General features: G+C 45.7%; 1 protein-coding gene across 2 annotated transcripts in view; it reads left to right on the forward strand.

The window, feature by feature from the left end:
- Nucleotides 1–19,179, forward strand: part of RNF149 (ring finger protein 149) — a 120,204-nt gene that overhangs the window by 13,591 nt on the left and 87,434 nt on the right. The window contains exon 2 of one of the 2 annotated variants that reach the window (XM_086934713.1): nucleotides 1,238–1,372. The exons of the other annotated variant lie outside the window; for it this stretch is intronic. Coding sequence (XP_086790839.1) covers nucleotides 1,238–1,372 — 135 coding nt within the window. The remainder of the gene's footprint in view (nucleotides 1–1,237; nucleotides 1,373–19,179) is intronic. 2 annotated transcript variants of the gene reach the window in all.

The raw sequence follows: 19,179 nt of genomic DNA on the forward strand, positions 1-19,179 counted from the left end.
CCTCATGATCGGGGTTAAAACCTACATTGCACTGGCATTCAAATTGTACTAGAGTACTTTTTCCAGATATAAAATGCTTAGATATAGAGAGACTTGTTAGATATGTGGAAGATCTTACTATTAAGACTGTCTGGGAAAATGGGTTTGCAGAAGCCTGTGCTTGAAAGTGGTTTAGTATAAGGCAGTGTGTGAACGACTACTAATTTGGGGACACTGATAACTTTACTAATAGTTTGCAAACTGATGTGGAGAAGGAGGGACCTTTGTTCGGGCTATAATTTTTTCAGTGTTGTATGAGGAGGGCCTGATGGAAGTGGTATATTGATGCCTTTTTTTTGTAGAACTTTGAAAAAAGGACTGTTAAAATGGAAACGTGCTCAGTGCTGGAGCCTCGTAATCTTTACTATAAAATTTCTTGGATAATGTCGGTGTTGAGCAAGATCCAATCTGTAAAAAATGTCACCAAGCACATTCACATCCATTTTAATATTTGTGATTTCAAAAATAGCTGAGGGAGTTCAGATTCAGTTGTTTCCTTCAAAGTATTTCTTTTGTTGAGTACTATCATTTTATCTTGTAGTCACTGTGGAGCAAAATAACTGCCTGTTTTTAGTAACTGTATAAGTATTTTCAGGCTGAATGTGTGGCTATCTGAAGGATTATATATTTATGAAAAAAATATATAAAGCACAACATGTTTGGATTATTTTAGAGCGCATTAGAATGTAGTAAATTTACAGATTGATGAAAAGAGTAGGGCATAAGGAAGAGGGAGTCAAATGTGATGGGTGAGTATGCACGTCTGATATTCTTCCATCATAGCCTCAGAAAATTAGTTTAATTTGAAAGCAAGCCTAAATTGTTTAGCTTTCAGGAGTTTGCTGAATATCTTGTGATATGATCAATATTTCAATGATTGGCTGTTCTGTAACACCTGGTGGGGTGGTTGAGTGTAGGGTGTGGTGGAAAGGAGGTGGAGCAGTGAATGGGGTGGGGTCAAGTATACGTGCCAGTTACCTATCCTTTGTATTCATCCCATTGACTAGTCACATGTGAAGACTATTTTTTTTTTAGGTTAGAATGTCATGGTGGGAGTAGTCGTGCTAAGATCATCTAGAATTCAAAGGCTTTAATACATGACAGTTAATACTTCTGTTATCACAATGCTGGGTTGAGCATTCAAGTCAATGGCCATATACCCCTAATTTCCTTATATCCTTTTTTTGTTTAAATCAAGGACAAATGCAGCAACTTAAACAAATGATGAGTTGGCATATCTCCTTGGTCTGTAGTGCCCCCCTGACTGGATACTCCGGTACACGCCTGTGGCTAAAAGTCAGAAAATGCAGAGAGAAAAAATACCCTTCCCGAGGTAGGAAAATATAGCCATCACTTTTGAATTTAAATAGGAGCAGTTGAGTAAATTGGTCTTCTTCATTTCTGAAGTTTATGCCTCTTTCTATTTCCTTGTTTTTTTTCTCCCAATGGTCGACTGAATTTCAAGTACTCGGAGATTTGAAAGAGTTGCATGAGTGTAAGGTTTAAAACAAAGTATACATATATAGTTGGCAAACTGGGACTAGCTGAGGTCTAGGATGCACGATCTTTTGACTGGCCATATCTTGGAGATTGTTGCACTGCAGCATGAAGTTCCAACACAGAGAAAGCTCTGAAATATATGCATCAACTGTGATAAAATAGTATTTGCTGCAAGTGAAATACAAATTAAAATTGCCCTGACGGCAGTAATATTCATATTGAAGTGGGTCAGGAAAGGAAAGAAGCAGGTCTACCACCATACACGTAAGTGAGAAAACACCTTTGATGGAGCCAGGAATTTGCTTAGAATTTTCATTTTATTGCAGTACTAACTTACCCATCTTGTACTGTCACTGTATGGATAGTGAGTCTGAATATGCTACTGAATTTAATTCTGAATCTCTCTGGACACCACAGGGTGTTGTTCTGTAACGAATTTAAAACCCAGTTCACTAAGTTACACTCTAATAAGATCTAGATTAATAAGAACTCTGCTTAAGTCATTAAAATGTGCATTAGTATGAGCCTAAGGATTAACATTTCACACATAAGAGTGAAAGATAAGACTATAAAATAACAAATTACACCAAAATAGATTATGAACTTTCCTAACCAGTAAAGAATAAGACATTATGAAAAGAAAGCAGGGTTAACACCTTCAGCTAGATTCAAATAATTAAAGTAGAAACAAAATTGGCCAAAACCCAAAAGCTATTCTCTCATTGGCTTTCCTTGTCCAGAACCGTATACAAATGCCCTCTGATGGGTTTCCTCTCATAGAAACTAAAATTGCTCCTGGGTATTCATCCCTCGACTGGTCTTTTCTATGGGGGGGTTGATTGGTGATCTCTCAACCGCATGCTGACCACTTTTCACACCAACGTTGCTCTCTTTCTTGCAACCAGAGGTAGGCTGAAGGGACCTATTTCACACTGCTAGTTTCAAGGTGCCACGTTTATTAGATGCCTACCATCACTGCTGGAGGTGATCATCATGTAATTTTTTGTATTTTCTTCTAGTTCTTTTGTTCCTTACCATTGCCCATTACTTTGACCGTTTCCCTGCTCTTTTCCTACAGAGGTGCTGTGGTGCTGCGACAACAAATTATGGACGGATTGCTAAATTATTCAAACATTTACTTAACCCCAGGCAAGATCTGAGTTAAATACATCATTCTTTGGCTCACTAAAAAACGGATTAAACCCAGATGTGTTGACTGGGGGTGAATGTTTACATTGTTCAGCATTTCGTCCATCATCTGTTCTTTTTGCTTTTGTCACCCTAAGTTGGAAGGATATGCCCAGACATGTGTCCTGTGCTCACTGCGCCACTGGTTTCAAGCTAACCTGGCTGATGAGGGAGTGATACCCGAAATCGGTCCCAGGATGCTTGTTTCATATCTAGGGAGGACCTTGCGTGGCAGTTCAGGCTGGACTGTTACCACGAGGAGCAGGGTCAAGACTGATTTGCATATGGTTGGGTCCAAACTAGAGTGGCGTGGTGAGCAAAAAACAATGGATTAAACTCAGACCTGTTGACTTTTGGTGAACGTTTGCATGGTTCAGAATTCCTTCCATCATCTGTGATAGAAAGCGATGAGCCGGCTGTTAGCCCACAGAATTAGATACAGCATGTGCAGCTTAGGTGAGACCTAAAAAGGTAGTTGTAGACCATGGTAAAGTTGCGAACTCAAAACCCTGCTCCCTGTGGAGTATGTTGAGCTTCTGTAAGTTATTGAGGCCCATCTTCCCTTTAAATACATTTAGAAAGGGTTTCATCAGTAACTGAAATACTATTGGCAATAGGTCGAAGGAAGCGTTCACTTGAAATGGTGACTTTGTGGATCAGATACCATTTTGATGGTCTTAATGTACGGTGCTGGGATAGCTGCAATGGGTCTGTGATTTGCAGAAGTATGGGCGCGAAAAGGAAGGCACTCTTAGACAGGCACGTCTATTGCCTTAATGGGCAACTATTTTAGAGCCAGCATTGATGTTAATGTAGGTTCCAGAACTGCCAAGTACCACCAGGAGGACTCATTAAGTAGGCCAACGTGTAAAGGTAATCCTGTAGGCAGGCTTACAGAAATGACCCCATATCTTGGAATACGACTATTGGGCTTGCCACATTAAAATCCTCTTTATCTTTGTACAGCTTATAAAACCAATATCCTGGCAAAATTCAATAAACAAATAAAAAATATATATCCTGTTGATAAAATGAAAACAGTTTTGAATTCTTATTTTAAAAACATAAAAAGCACTGGTGTTCACAAACCAAGTTAAGCAGCGTAACCAATTTGATGCATTCCTAGGTGTCCTGTTATAACTTTTTATCCTGGAACATAAACCTGTTAAATTGTTGTAAGAGAAACCATTCCTATGAAACCAACCTTGGTTAAATTGTACTTTTAAGTTTAAGGAACCCGAGTTGTTGCTTATATGTTTTGTAGGAAAGATATTGGGTGTTTATATTTTGTTAACACAACCCATCTTCTTCAGGGCAGTATGGTATTGTATTTTAACATTTAAATAGTGTTTCAGACCCCTGTCAAGGCCTGGTGGAAAGCGAACTCGTTTTGTTGTGCATGGTTGGTGGTGTGTACACTTGTAGCATGGCCTGTATGGAAAGTGCTGTTATCTGTGAGGTTCAGGGGTGGTGTATTGCATGAGTTTTGAAGGTACCTTCTATTTTTATCGAGTTAAATCTGTAGCTGTGTTTAGATCTGTTGCGTAGCAGAGAAGAGTCAGACTTGTGGCCACACAACCTCTTTCTATATTTTGTCCTGTTCTAAAGCCGTTGATATATTTAGAAACAGCTTGATTTTTACAGTTGTCTGGAATCCAAGGTGGTTAAAGAGGATCTTTATTCTGGTATTGAATGTTCTAGAGACTCGCCATCTGAACAGAATTAAAAAAAAAAAAAGAAAGAAAAAAAAAAAGTACTGCATATGCTGGACTTTCTGAAGGATGTGGTTATCAGGATTAATGCCATTTTGCATCAGAGATCCCTATTTTGCCAGCAAGTGCAGTGTTTGAGCTGAAGGAAGATCTGTCCTGTGCCATGGACAGCCTGGTGGGTGGCTTAGTGAGCTTTGAACGCAGTGCTGTAACATTGGCCCCCCACAGTGCGGGTAATGCCCCGAGCTCCAGCCCCCCTGCACTGTCCACAGGCGGTGGGTCCCTGGTCCGATAGCTCCTGACTGGGTCGGGAGCAGTCTCTGTGAACTTTGCAGGGGGAGAGGCCTATAAGTTTCGTTATGCCACTGCTTGAATTAGCTATGTTTTACCCATTCAATCCAGTATAACTTACTTCTTTACATGCACATGTCGATTTGCACAAGTGAAAGGTGTAATTAAGCATCTTGGCCTTTTGGATAGCATTTTTGTAGATTGTTTTGAGGATTCTGTGTCAGCCTCTTGTTAAGGAAATTTGTATTTTCCATGGACTTCCTAGTTTTCTGTTACCTACTATCAAGATCTTCACATCTAAGTAGGATCAGCCGTCTTCTATCGATTCTGTGGGTATAAGAAGGTCTTCAGAGGGAATCGGTTTGGTGAAGGAGAGCCAGGGGTACAACTGGTGAACTAACATCACGGTGTTGCTAGTCATCAAACCCACTAACTCTAGTTTCTTCCATGGTCTGCTTAAGATCTTGGTTTTTAAGAATGGCGATGTGAAGGAAGCAGAAGGTAGGTTATGGTCACATTGAATGGCTGAAGGAGGGACACCATGAAATGGACTGATTTCCTGTCCTGTTGAAATGTCCAGGTAGGGTGAATATTATGTTGATGTAGTGCCTGGCTGAAGGTGGGTGACCATAGACAGTGGGTGGACGGCCTAGACTTGAAATAGATCATGATTTGTGGCCCACCTGGTTGGCCGAACCAGGTTTTCAAGTTTGCCAGTTGTATACAATGGTTGGTATACTTGATGGCAATGTTAACTATGTCCTCTGAGAAGGCTGAGTTATTCTGAGGTGGTTGTAGATCAGCAGCTACTAGACTGATGACAGCAGGTTAGTAGTGATTGAAATTTTACAGATGAGAAATCTTAGAAGCTGTCAGGGGTAAGAAGTTTCAAAATGCCGGCTTCTAGCTTGTATTACCGAAAGGACTGGCAGTCTCTAATCTGGGTGTAATAGTCTGGTGTTATTGCCTCATGTAGTGTCAGGGCTGTGTCATTGCCTAACCAGGTTTCTGTCATGAAGGAAATGTCCAGGAGTCTTTTTTGTTTTTTGTCCATTGATCTTGCATTATTGAGGGTACAGGACAGTGATTAGGAAGTGAAGGTGGATTTTGGTTAATGGGAAGGAGGCAGTCCGAAGATAAGGGTGGATAGACGTGATAGGCTTGCCCTGGACCACAGAAAGATGAGTTATTTGGTTGTGGTAGGACAAACGGGAGGAGTAAGTATTCTTAGAATTTAAGATGGGAAGAGCATACGGGCACCTGGGGCAAGAGGGTAACAAGTGAAGCGTGCGAAAAGGGATTGCATCGTGGCAGAGAAGAACAAGAACTGGTGGAGGGACAAAGCTGGAATGTCCGAGATAGATGAAAAAAGTATTCCTACTTTTTTCCCTGAGCTGCACTTTCTGCAACTTAGAATTACTATTTTTCAACCCTTCCTAAAAACACTTGGGAAATGTGTAACTTTCCCAAAAATATACCAGGATTGGCAATATAATATTAAATAAGCCTCCTGGAATATTTGAGGAAACGTTGCTCCTTCCCCAAAATTTCTAGGACTTTAGTTAGAATAGTCAATTTGACCTTCTAGTGTCTTCCATGCCACTGCTGCCCTGAGGGCACAGTTCAGGGCAAGAAACGCAAATGAGCGAATAAAACTGGGGAGGAGAGGGAAATGATTTTTTGACTCTTGTGGCGTAGTTCATGAGATTGTGCAGTGGCAAGCAGAGATGAGCTAGCTTCAACTTTCGTATGAAATGGGTGTGGGAAATGTAGCGTGAGAAGAGCCAGCCAGAAGGGGGCTTGTGGTTCTGAGCGCAATAGGATGTATAAAGAGTAGAAGAATTGATCTGGTGAGAAGAAAATGGTTTGGGTAATGTAGGATCGAAGGGTGAATATGAGGTAAGAAGAGATTGATTAGGAATTGAGTTGAGAGGTGAAGCAGAAAGGTTGAAGCCATTGGTTTGCCTAGAAAGCATAACGCAATTTTAACTTCTAGATTTGTTATGACTTGTGGTGTCACGGAGAGGTGGGAGTACACCTTTGGATATGTGCAGGATCAGCTTTACTAGTGTGAGGGGTGGAAACAGCACACACCTCAAACGTAGCTTTCAAGGTCTTCGGGTCCTATAATTCAGAAAACATCAGGTGGAAAGGAGGGTCTTGTTCTCACAGCATGAATACTGCTCTCGCAGCAGTAAGTACTGTGGCTGGCTCCAAATTGGAGCATCCACAACATGGGCAAACTGAAGTGTGGAATCTCAGCACCTGGCTGGGTCATCCTTTCTAATGCAGCAATGAATGGGGCACAGACACAGGATAGGCCTGACCTAGGAACTTCCTCACCTTGAAAAATAAAAAGTACAGTCCAGCCTCTTACCCCTGTCATCTACTACATGGCAGTGCTTAGTAAGACTAAACTGCATCTCCTTGTTAAACAAAAGGCCTAATGTAATTTCTAACATTGTTACAATCTCTCCCTCTTCACATCAATGCCTTGGACTCCTCCTTCCAGCTACAGGCATGCCGGTGTTCCATAATCCGCTGCCCCCCGTGAGGCAGTGCCCCCCCTGTTTTGCGCATGGGCACGCATGCGCATATTACCGCTGATGATGTGGTACCACGCCCACCGTCATTCCGTGACATCACCATTGCGCATGCTCTATTTGAACATGGCTCGCGTCTCGGGCAGAAAGCGCCCGCGGGGTCCTTGTGCCGGCCTCTATACACAGCCCGTCTCCGTACACCCCACCTGCAGGCCGGTATTGCCCCGCATTAAAACTGGTACATATGTATTAAAAATGTACATGTTTAACACAATACATTTCTGACAGCTCTCAGCGTATCCCCAGTAAGTGTCCTCAATTCTTTAGCCGTTCCTTGCTATGTCCATCTAATCGGCGTCACTCGGACTTCTTCTCACACCCCTCTCCCTTTCCTTCAGTAATCAAATCTCCATCAGATAGATGGAGATTTAATTGGTATTAAATAAAATTGATTTTGAAGTGTTCCAGCCTCGTACACCGCCTCGGGCTGCTGGCGGCTCGAGGCTCTGAACGATGTTGGCACAAGGACCCCGCGGCCGCTCTCTGCCCTTCTCCGCCCGTGACGTAGGGGGGGCAACCACTCACGGGGATACAATGATTCTCAGAACACCGGCATGACACTTTCAGTGTCTGGAAGATTTTTCCACCTCACCCACCCCCATGTAAACCGGAGGAATTCAAACGGGTCTACTTTGCTTTGGTAATTAATACTGTGAGACTTTGAGGGAAAACATCCGAACACATCTCCCCAGCATTTACAAGATCTCCTTTTCAATGTTTGCATTAGATATTTGCTCTGCTTACCCTGCATATTCTCTAATGTTGCTTTGATCACGAGGTTACTACTTCAGACAAACACAGCCTAAATGTCTGAAAATGTTCCCATATGTAAGGCCAGATATACGGTTGTTAAACATATTGGCTTTGCTAATGCCTAAATGTATTCCCTGTTGTCGATCTCTATTACATTTGCAACCTTCTTGAGCCACAGGTTTCTGTTGTAAATTAGTTATCCCACTGCCATTTTCTCTTGTTTGTCTGATAGGATTTTACCTTAAATAAATGAAAATACAAGTGTCATTTGGCAAAACAGGAACATGTTTGTTTAATTAAATGAGCGGTTGGGTGAGTCCCGACAGGGTGCATCTGAGGAAAGTCTCCCTTTGTACAAGTTTCGGCTGACAATATATATATCTCATGAGGTAGAATGAAATTATTTCTTTATTCTTGAAAAAGCATCTGTCATAAATTAGCAAGTTTGGGCATCCGATAAGGACACAGATGGCGTTCAACCTCAGGGAGAGCTAGTGTGGATAAGTGTGTGTGTCCAGATGTCCGGTGTGGGGAACGAGTAATCACTACGTGTGACGTGCATGTTGTCTCCTAATTGGCTGAGTCTTCTTCCCTATCTAGCTTTGTGGTATTTTTGGAGAACGCGTGCGTGCCTTTGGCCAAACGTGTTTTATTGGGGCCAATTTCCTCTGACCTGTTTGTGGTGCAACTATCTGTGGGATCAATCGGGGTTATCTCTGGGTGCACGTTTGTCTCTGGGCTGAGTCCCCACCTGTGACCTGTCATTCTATAGGTGTGTTTTGGGGGTGGTAGTACCTGTCTGACCACGTATCTCAGGCTCTGGGTTAATGTGGGAGTTTACCTTAGGTGAATCTGTCAGCATTGATACAAGTTCATTAGAACTTCTAAATATAATATGTCAGTCATTGACCTCATTTTTACTGACATTCTCAACCTTGTGCATACAGTTGTCATAGTATACATCGACATTATGCTGATACTGACATAGTTATGGAGGCCTAGATCGTGGCATACATCGGCATTGTTTCACTTAAGCGTAACCGTGTTATACATGACTGCATTATCACATACATTGACATTGTTACTATCGATGTCCACACTGTTGTGTGGGCATAGATTATGGCATACATTGATATTGCATTTATGAGCATTGATTTTGTTATGGGAACACAGGTTATGGCATATGTTGATGTTGTCGTGTCTGCACAAACCATGGTATTCATTGATATCGTATTCACCCGTTCCAACACTTTTCTGCAAATGTCTGGTCAACTTCCCATCAACTTATTATATACACCAGATCAGCCACTATTTGCTCAGCAATGCATTTCTGCACATTTTTCCGCCCTCGTTCAGCTTTGCACAACTTCCCCTTTTAGAGGACCCTAATGCTGCCATTCCTAATATATCTTATATCTTTTAACCTAGCTATCACTTTTATTTTGTTTGTCTCTCGACCCCTTCACAGATTCGACTCTGGTTTTCCAAATCGATTTTGTTGCACCTATATCGTTCAAAATCATAATATTTTGTTCCCTTGACGTTTGTACCACCTCTGGTATTCATGATCATTTTTTTTCTCTCTGTGCTATTGACTCCTGCTGCAGAAAATACCCTTATCTGTAAACAGATAATCTGTTTTTTCGCTCTGATGGCGGTGCCGGCTCAGACGTCGAATCGCTGGCTCATAATTGAATAAAAGAACGCTTTCTTTCAGAGTGTTTGTTTCGAGCCGGAAAGGTCACTTCTAAGTATTCAGGAATTGTTGGGGATTAGCAATCCATTGTTTCAGAGAGTGGATTTTCCATTCTTTTTGATTTTAGGAGTCTGAACTCCTGTTTACTGGAGGCGAGCCGTGCCTGGCTGTGCCTTCTTAGGGTAAAAGGTCAGTCCTACCACAGTGCCAACCCACATCCAATTCAGCCTTTTCACCAGCGTTTAGTGGTGTTGCAACAGCGTGAGTACATTATTTGTGTTTCTTTGGTGACCCTAACTTTGTCATTTCCTCAGTACCCCCTTTTCAGTTGTTACGGATAGGGAAGCTGTGGTGGCTGTGGGGGAGGGGCTACTCATTTATACAGGATCTGGTACAAACGAAATAAAAGTATTTCCAAACATCTGGAAAGCATTGTACGCTGAAGACAAAATCACTAAAGTGAAAATGTTTGCTGATTTCGCCTCACCCCTCAAGTATATTAGAGGCATAGTTTGGGGGAAGGGAGGAACTGCTGGAATATATGGGAATGACTAAATTCAAATATTACTACACATTGCTCATTCACGTTTTCTGCACTGTATATATTTTTATTTTTTCCTTTGCCCTGTTAAAGTATTTTTTGGCGGGTTGTTTTCTCAAGGGTGTACTTTCTTTTTTCCCTTTTGATTTGATTGAACAAAATATAAAATTGATTTTAGTTACCACAGCATCAAACACAAAAGCACTGATAGCTTTCTAGATCCTGGGATTAGGAACATATTTTCTGTACTTTCTATATATTAATGCTTCATGATTAGCAGCTTGGTCCCGATCAGTAAATTGGAAAGCGTACCCAGGCGGGCACCCAAAACCCATGGATCCTTTAGCACAAGTATTGCAGATTAACAATATTGCAGTCAGTAAATGCAGATGCATCCTAGGTTTTAAATATAGCTTATTTTACTGCGTGTCTCATTTAGTTTTGAACAGTGTTAGCAAAAGGTAGGGTGGGATTCTTCCTTTCTTAAGGAGGTCTCAGCCTTTCAGGGATCAAGCAAGGTGCGTCCCTACAAAATGAGTGTTGAACTCCCCTGCAGAGCCATATTGCAAGTTTATGGGTACATTTGGATTCCTGTGTTCAGTGATGTTAATTATCACACCCTTGCAGTTTTCCCTGATGGCTTCCGTCACATTTAACCTGCCAGAATCAGTCAGGAGTATGGGCATAAGAAAATAAGGCAAGATCTACAGAATTGGGTGTGTTAAAAACAGAATTTGTACGTTCTGCCTCATTTCCAAGGGGAAACATGGAATAGGAGCTGTTTAACAAACCTGGTAAATGCCTTCACTTGTGAACGTTGTTTACAGGGTGTGGTAAGTACCTCACCCATTCCTCCCACCTTGTAATCAGGGCCCTTTTGAGTTCTTGAAATAACCTTGAACAAAATGCACCTCTCTGCAATTACAAAGGATGGGTGACAAGGTACTGAACTGGTTGAAAGGAATAAACCCCAGAATGAAACTCCATACCAATGTAATTTATTTAACTACAGACCCTACACTCCAGGGGGGAAAACAATAGATGCTGTTTTTTCCCCTTGCTAGCGTGTTTCCCCTACCTTTTCAGGGAAGCATTGGTAACCTGAGTCCCTGACCTAGAGGTAACAGAAATGGCTGAGCCCCACCATGAGGTCACTAGCTTAACTGTTTTTGCCTTCTCAAACCACAGTCAGTAAAGGTAACTGACATTTGTTAAAACAAAAAAACAAATGCCTCTATTCTCTGGAAAGTAGAAACCATGAAGCTCTAACCTTTACGTCAAATTGCCAGTAGCCCCTTTACACCAGTGACTCGAGGAAGGGAAGGCCCGCTTTCACCACCTCCAGTTTTTGGATGAGTAGCATCGGGCATGTTGAGAAGATGAGGAGTAGTTACACTCGGACAGGTTGAACTTGAAAAAAGAACAGGAGCTGAACTAGATCCTGCCTCAACAGACTGAAATACAACTCTTCCGTAGAACTGCCTCCTCTCCGGCAGTGGGTCAAAAACAGAATCCCAGTTTCCTCTTCTCAAATACTCCTTTGATTATCATTTGCTACAAAACCTTGCTTTTCACGGTTCTTTGAGGATACAGAATGCACAAATGAGGCTTTAGAAGGCCTCTCTCATAGCCTTTTGGACTCCTAGATACAACGGGTGGCAGGGAGCATCTAATCTGCATGCATTTATAAACCTTTTATTATGCTCCGTCTTTTTGCTAGACCGAGTTCAGATACATGAAGGACATACGGTGTGAGACTCCAATGCTTTATAGAGCAATCCTGGTCCATGGCCATTGGCAATCTGGCCAAGCCCCCTGTTGCCATGCGTAATCCATTACCATGCACTACCAGTGCCTTTCATACCCTCCGAATGTCAAAATCTGCAATTTTATTCACACCCCTTTATTCACCCACGACTGATTAGTTTTGTAAGCCTAGAAATAAAAATATCAGTATACAGCTTTAAAATACTCTACAGTTTTTAACATTAGTAATGCATGACTACAAAGCGATACTGTAACTAGTTAGCTGTGGTGTTTTAAAGGGTTAACCTCTGACTGCATATAAAATTGATTGTAATGCCATTATGAACGCTTAAAGTACATTTTTTGGTTGGTGATTTTGTTCAAGTTTCCTGTAGCCCATCCGATTTAGTTCATTTTCTGACACCGGAACGAAGTTTGTGATTGCTTTCATACCATTCTAGTAAAACGAGATGGTATTTTCCTGTTAATATATACCAGGGTTGGATTAGTACCTTCTCTTTTACACTTTTTTTAGGTCTCGCTAGCGAATGCAGTGCAGCTGCTTCGCTAACAAGACTCTATTGCTGCCACTTCCCGAAGGGAGACAGGAGGTGGGACGCGCAGACAGGAGATGTGCACTCCGTACACGTGCACATCTCCTGTCCGAGCGTGCCACCTTCTGTCTCCCTTTAGCAGAGAAACCAGCGGCACAGTGCACGCATCCCTCCTTGTCTCAGACTCACTCTAATAGAACACTGTCTTTTCCTAGTATAGAAACGGACAGTAAATGCCAGAAGCCGATCCCTCCATGTCTGCAGAGAGGCACGTGACCATGTGGTAATATGTGCATGGAATACTCACGCGCAGCTTCGTGCTGTCGCGCTCCGGTGCTAACATTTGTATTGTCATTGAGGCTGACCTGATGACACCTCGCTGTATCAATCGCAAACTCTTCAACTGATGCCAACTGCGGAAATGACGACAAACCCTGGTACTGATGTCGAACTGATGACAGACTACTGAATTAATGGCAAACTCCTGAACTGTTGACCACTTGCTGCACTGATGACAAACCACGGAAGGAAGGACTGACCAGAAAGGTGCAAAGGGTATCGATGATAAACTGCTTAATTAATAAATTAATGACAAAGCAACATACTAATAACAGTGAAGAGACTTTAAGCTGCTGTTGAGGACCTTATTCACTACTAACTAGTACAAGTAGGCCTAACTTTACAGTGACTGGATATTTCTAGTTTCATTTTTTTATATAAGGAAAACTTTGTACACCAAACGTTTTTAAAGTCTGACCAGTAGATCAAAAATATTACTGACTTAGCGCGCACTTGCAAGGTTACTTTGCTTAAAAGGGAATTCTTGGAATGATTTACACATTATATGAATAACATTTTTTTTAGTTGGGGAATAATAGGACATTCACAACAAGATAAAGGATTGAAACTCACAAACCTGAGATATTGTTTCAGAGGGTACGTAAAACATAAATCTATTAAGGAAAGCCCTGGACTGAAGACTGCCAGTGTGATATCTTATTTTCAGGGCCACTGAAATTATGGGGTGGTGGAGGACCAAATTATGTGGCAGAGTTGAAACAATTATGCAACTAAAACTGGCGAGATATTTGACATAATGCAACGGTAATATATATTATTTTGGTATTTTAACCACTATTTATACTCTGTAACCCAAGGCTGCAACTCTTTAGTATCAATTTAACACCTGAGTACAACAGTCAGCAACTAAAAGGCGACCCGTTAACTAACCTGCACAAAGTGTCTGCCACGGCGCATAACCAAGTGCTTTTCAAAATAACTTTAAAATCACTTGAGCTAGAAACTGTTTAGTGAAATCTGCAAATTATGCATCAGATGGAGAATTAAGTGGCAAATGCAACAAATCCATTATTATGCGAGAACGCCAAAACTGTAGAATCACAACATTTCAGGGGATCTCTTTATTTTCCAACTGACTTCTGTTCTACCGAAGGGCAACAGCATAGATTCTCTTGGCCACAGAACACCTGCATTGGGCCTACATGAAATGTTGTCCATGTCCTGAGGGGGGTCACTGCACACACACCAACAGGCATCAAGCAGTGCTTTGCATGCAGCCGTAGAGATGGCATCTATCAGGTACCATGGGTGAATCTCTACCACCGCCTGCAGCGAGAAGGTAGGCTGGCAGCGGGCAATATAACAGCTGTCACATGAGATTCCTTTGCATTACACATAACAGATATGAAGGCTTTGAAATTATATTAAAAGTTACACTTGTTTTAATACTTGAGATGGTTTTAGATCAGTGCTTAATTTCATCCGGTGGTTTCCGGAGCTCGACACAGACACTTAGTTGTCAACACCGGCACGTATTACAGTCTACCACATGGTGGTGCTGTTTGTGTAATTCAGAGTTGAGCACACAACAGCTGCTTATTATTTCACGATATACTAAAATTGGCTAATACCTGCTACCCAAGCAATTCCTGTAAATTTGGGGGGCCTTGAATATTGCTCATGGTCACACTTGTAGGAGGGTGATGCTGAGTAGTTGTGTTAGTACTCTCTTTGGCAGCGCTGACAGGGGTAATGGTTGGTGCAAGGCCACAACCTCATGGCCAATGTTGGACAGGCCACATGAAGGGCCGCTCTCCCCCGGCCCAACCAGGCCTGAGCCCAGTCCCGCAAGTACCACACACCACCATTGCACGTCCTCCGTCCCCTCAGGGACCCCTGCCCTCGAGCCTGCCGACCTCGTGGGTCCGATCCACTGCCGGCCCACGCGCCCAGCCTGGGGCGCCATCTTGGACACTCCACCACGAGGCCGCCTGGCCCCCGATCGACCTCAACCCTGGGCCTGGCCCGGCCTCAGACATTCCGGCACCACCCTCCACCCAGGAGGTGAGCGGGCTACTTGACACGTCAATGGGAGAAAGAGGTGCCGATGGCTCTCCCCCACCAAGTGCCGCTCGCCCATCGCCTCCCCGGGCGCTGGCTCCACCCCCCTGCTGGTTGTCTGGACTCCCCCATCCCGGACCTCCCGACCTCCAAGTGCGAGGGTCCGGACATCAAAGCACGCCAGCCCTATAACTGGGGCAGCTCCAGAGCAGGAAGGCAGTTGTATCTTGGAGTCGAGAGACGTAAAGAGGAACTCATCCTGGACGGACTACTGGCGCTGCCATAGCTCTGTCCTGTGCACCATCGTCCTGCCTGTTGGCGCTGCCACAGCCGTCGTAACCTTCATCCTTCATCGTCGTCGGGATCTGCTGGCGTGGCCGCGGACCGTTGTAACCGTCATCTTCCACCGGGACCTGCAGGCTCCGCCGCGGACCGTCGTCCTTCCTTCATCCACCTCGGGACCTGCTTGGCTCCTCCACGGCCCGATCATCTAGAACGCCGAGCTCGAGGATTGAGAGCTATTTTGTACTCATTGGTAACTAAGACTGTCCCGCTACCCCTTTCCTAAACCAGAGACTAGAACCGAGGGGACCCCTGAGTCCAGACCTCCTTGTATCCATCATCGTAACCTAAGAATTGCATATAAAGTCTCGTTAACCTTCAACCTTGTGTGGTGTCCGTCTGTGGGGGGGAAGTTACTTATCTGTACAGTCGTTGGAGACGGCTCTCCCTGGAGACCTCTCCCCGTAACCTCGGCCGACCCTCCCGGTCCGTCTAACATTGGTGGCCAGCGGCGCGATCCGAATCACCGCATAAACGTACAGAGAGTAGCTCACCCCACGACGAAGTCACAATGACCACGAAAGAGAGCGGATCAACCGAGAAATTCCAAATGGAGAAATTGGAGGAGTACAACCATCGTGAACTTAAACAATTCTGCATCGAACTGGGTATCGCTACCACCGGACTGAGTACCAAGGACGATTTTAAGCATGCCCTAGAATCTTGGGCAGAAACCGGGGCTGCCGGAACCCCTGATCAAAGCACCGTAGAGAAAACGACCACGGCCCCAGAAGGGCAAAGAACGGGTCTCTCGCAAGGCGAGATCCAGGAAAGAGAAAGGACCCGACTACACGAACTAGAGATGGCCCGACTTAAAATGGACGTTGAACTTAAGTTGGCCGAACAAAAAATCAACTTAGAGCACCTGCGTCTCCGAGAAGAAAGAGAGGAGAAACAGAGACAAAGGGAGCTCGAGGAAAAAAAACTAGCGTACGAACACGAACGAAACCTAGCCGAGATCAACCTACGCAAGCAGAATAAAGAAGCAGGGGTGCCCGAGCGACCCCCCACCCCAGGGGCCACAGACAAAAAGGTACACATCCCCAAGGATGTTGTCCGAGAATACTTCAGAGAGGACGACATCCAGCAATGGTTTAAAGCCTATGAAATCGCTATGACTGCACACCGGATCGATAGAAGTGACTGGGGAGCCGGTCTCTGGGGAAGATTCCTCAATGAGGGCCGCGACACCCTACTACAGCTCCCGGACCACCAGATGACCTCCTACGACCATATGAAAGCGGCCCTCCTCACCCGCTATGGTCTCACACCCGAGATGTACCGTCAGAGGTTCCGAGACTGCACCCGCATCCCGGGTACAACTTGGGTGGACTATGTAACATACTTTAGCCGAGCCTTCGAGGGCTGGATCCGAGGAAGCAACGTCACGACATACGAGCAACTATTTAACCTGATGGTATGGGAGCATCTGTCGAACAATTGCTTCATTGAACTCCGCCAACACCTCCTCGACAGCAAGTTAACGGATCCCCGGCAGCTCGCAGCCGAAGCTGACCGGTGGGAGATCACCAGAGTGGGCCGGAATGGGTCCTACGAACAGAACCGGAACAACAATGGTCAGCACCGACCCAGAGGAGGAGGAGGGGGCCAAGGGCGAGGAAGAGACAACGCCCCGGTCGCCCCCGCTACCAACACCACCCCCCCGGCCAACCGGGGCAGCACCCCAGCACGACCGGGGTACAGAGCCAATGTCACGTGTCACCGATGTCAACGAGTCGGCCACTATGCGAACGACCCAAACTGCCCGCAGTACCAGAGCCCAAGACCCCGCCAAGTGGCCGCTGCAGCCCTAGGGGAAGAACAGATCTCCGAGGAACAGGAAGAGTACGAACAAGAGCATCAAGAGTGGGAGCCAGCCGCCATGACTCTAGCCTGCTTAGGGGGGAAAGACATGGTCCCGCGGGTCCCCCTACCCGCTAACACCCAGAAGTACAGCCAATGGGTGAGCATCAATGGACACCAGGCCGAAGCCCTTCGTGACACCGGGGCCAGTGTAACAGCCGTCCGCTGTCACCTGGTGGCCCCGGAACAGTATCTACCGAACATTCTCTGCCCTGTACGATCAGCCGATAACTCGGAGAGCCTGTGTCGGATGGCCTGCGTCCCCTTCGAATGGGGGGGGGTCTCCGGCATGTTGAAAGTGACGGTCCGAGACGATGCCCCCGTAGATTGCCTCCTGGGCAATGACCTGGAAAGCTCTCCGTGGGCCGCCGTGGAGCGAAAAGAACACCTGGGGATGTTGGGCGTCCCAGACTGGGCGTGCGTCACCACCCGTTCCATGGCCGCCCGTGCCAACCACCAGCCAGAAGAACCCGAATGGCCGGCGCCACCGCCTCCGGTCGCCCCGGCCGAAAACACCGACCGTAACATTCCCGCCGAACCAGCTCAACCTACCGACCTCGCTAGCCTCGACCAGTGGCCTCAAGAAGGGGGGCCCACGCAAGAACAATTTCGCAAAGAACAGAAGACCTGTCCCTCCCTCGAGGGACTCCGCCAGCAAGCGCTCGCCCAAAGCGCAGGGGATACCCCCGGAACTCATTGGGTCTACTGGGACAATGATCTGCTGTACAGCGAGCAAAGAATCGCCGAGCTGGGGAGCAACCGAGTACTAGTGGTACCCCTCCGTTTCAGAGACTTCCTGTTAAACCTGGCCCACGATGTCCCCCTGGCAGGACATCTGGGACAAGATAAAACCTACAGTCGCCTAGTGACCCACTTCTTCTGGCCCAAAATGAGAAACGATGTGCACCAGCATTGCCGATCTTGCCCCACGTGCCAAGCCAGTGGGAAGAGCGGCCGCAAACTAAAGGCTCCCCTGCAACCTTTTCCCGTGGTCACTACCCCGTTTGAGAGAGTCGGAATAGACATTGTGGGGCCCTTGGACCCACGCACAAAACAAGGCCATCGATTCATCCTGGTGCTAGTGGACCACGCCACCCGCTACCCTGAGGCTGTTCCTCTGCGAACTGTGACAGCCCCGGTGGTCGGCCGGGCCCTGATGGGGATCTTCTCCCGTGTGGGCTTCCCCCGAGAAGTCGTCAGCGACAGAGGCACGAACTTTATTTCCAAATACATGAAGTCCCTCTGGCAACAGTGCGGGGTCACCTACAGATTCACAACCCCCTATCACCCTCAAGGGAACGGACTCGTTGAGCGGTTCAACCGCACGCTAAAGGGAATGATCGGGGGGTTGGAAGAGCCCCTCCGTCGCCAGTGGGATGTGCTGCTGCCGTGCCTCCTCTTCGCATATCGAGAAGTCCCCCAGAAATCCCTGGGCTTCAGCCCATTTGAACTGCTATATGGACACCCAGTGCGAGGGCCGCTCAGTCTCGTCAAAGAAGGCTGGGAGATGCCTCCGCTAAAGAACCCTCCAGATGTCTTCCGGTACCTCCTCACCCTCCGCAACCAGACCCGGCGGTTCAGAGAACTAGCGAAGGCCAACCTAGAGGCCAGTCAAGAGGACATGAAAAAATGGTATGACCAGAATGCCTCATCCATCGAATTCGAACCTGGCCAACAGGTATGGGTGATGTCCCCCACTGAACCATGCGCCCTGCAAGACAAATGGACGGGGCCCTTCAAAGTAATAGAGCGCAAGGGTCCTGCCACTTATCTCATCGACATGGAATCCTCCCGGAACCCTCTCCGGGTCCTCCACGCTAACAGACTAAAGCCCCACTTTGTGCGAACAGAGCTCAGCCTCCTGATGGCCACAGACACTGGGGTTGAAGAAGACTCCGAGCCTCTCCCTGACCTCCTACGGACTCAAGAGCAAGACGGCTCCGTGGATGGGGTCCGGCTCTCAGAGGCCCTCACCAGAGAACAACGCCAG

Source organism: Lissotriton vulgaris, chromosome 8 (assembly GCF_964263255.1).
Source record: "Lissotriton vulgaris chromosome 8, aLisVul1.2, whole genome shotgun sequence".
Classification (NCBI taxonomy): Eukaryota; Metazoa; Chordata; class Amphibia; order Caudata; family Salamandridae; genus Lissotriton; species Lissotriton vulgaris.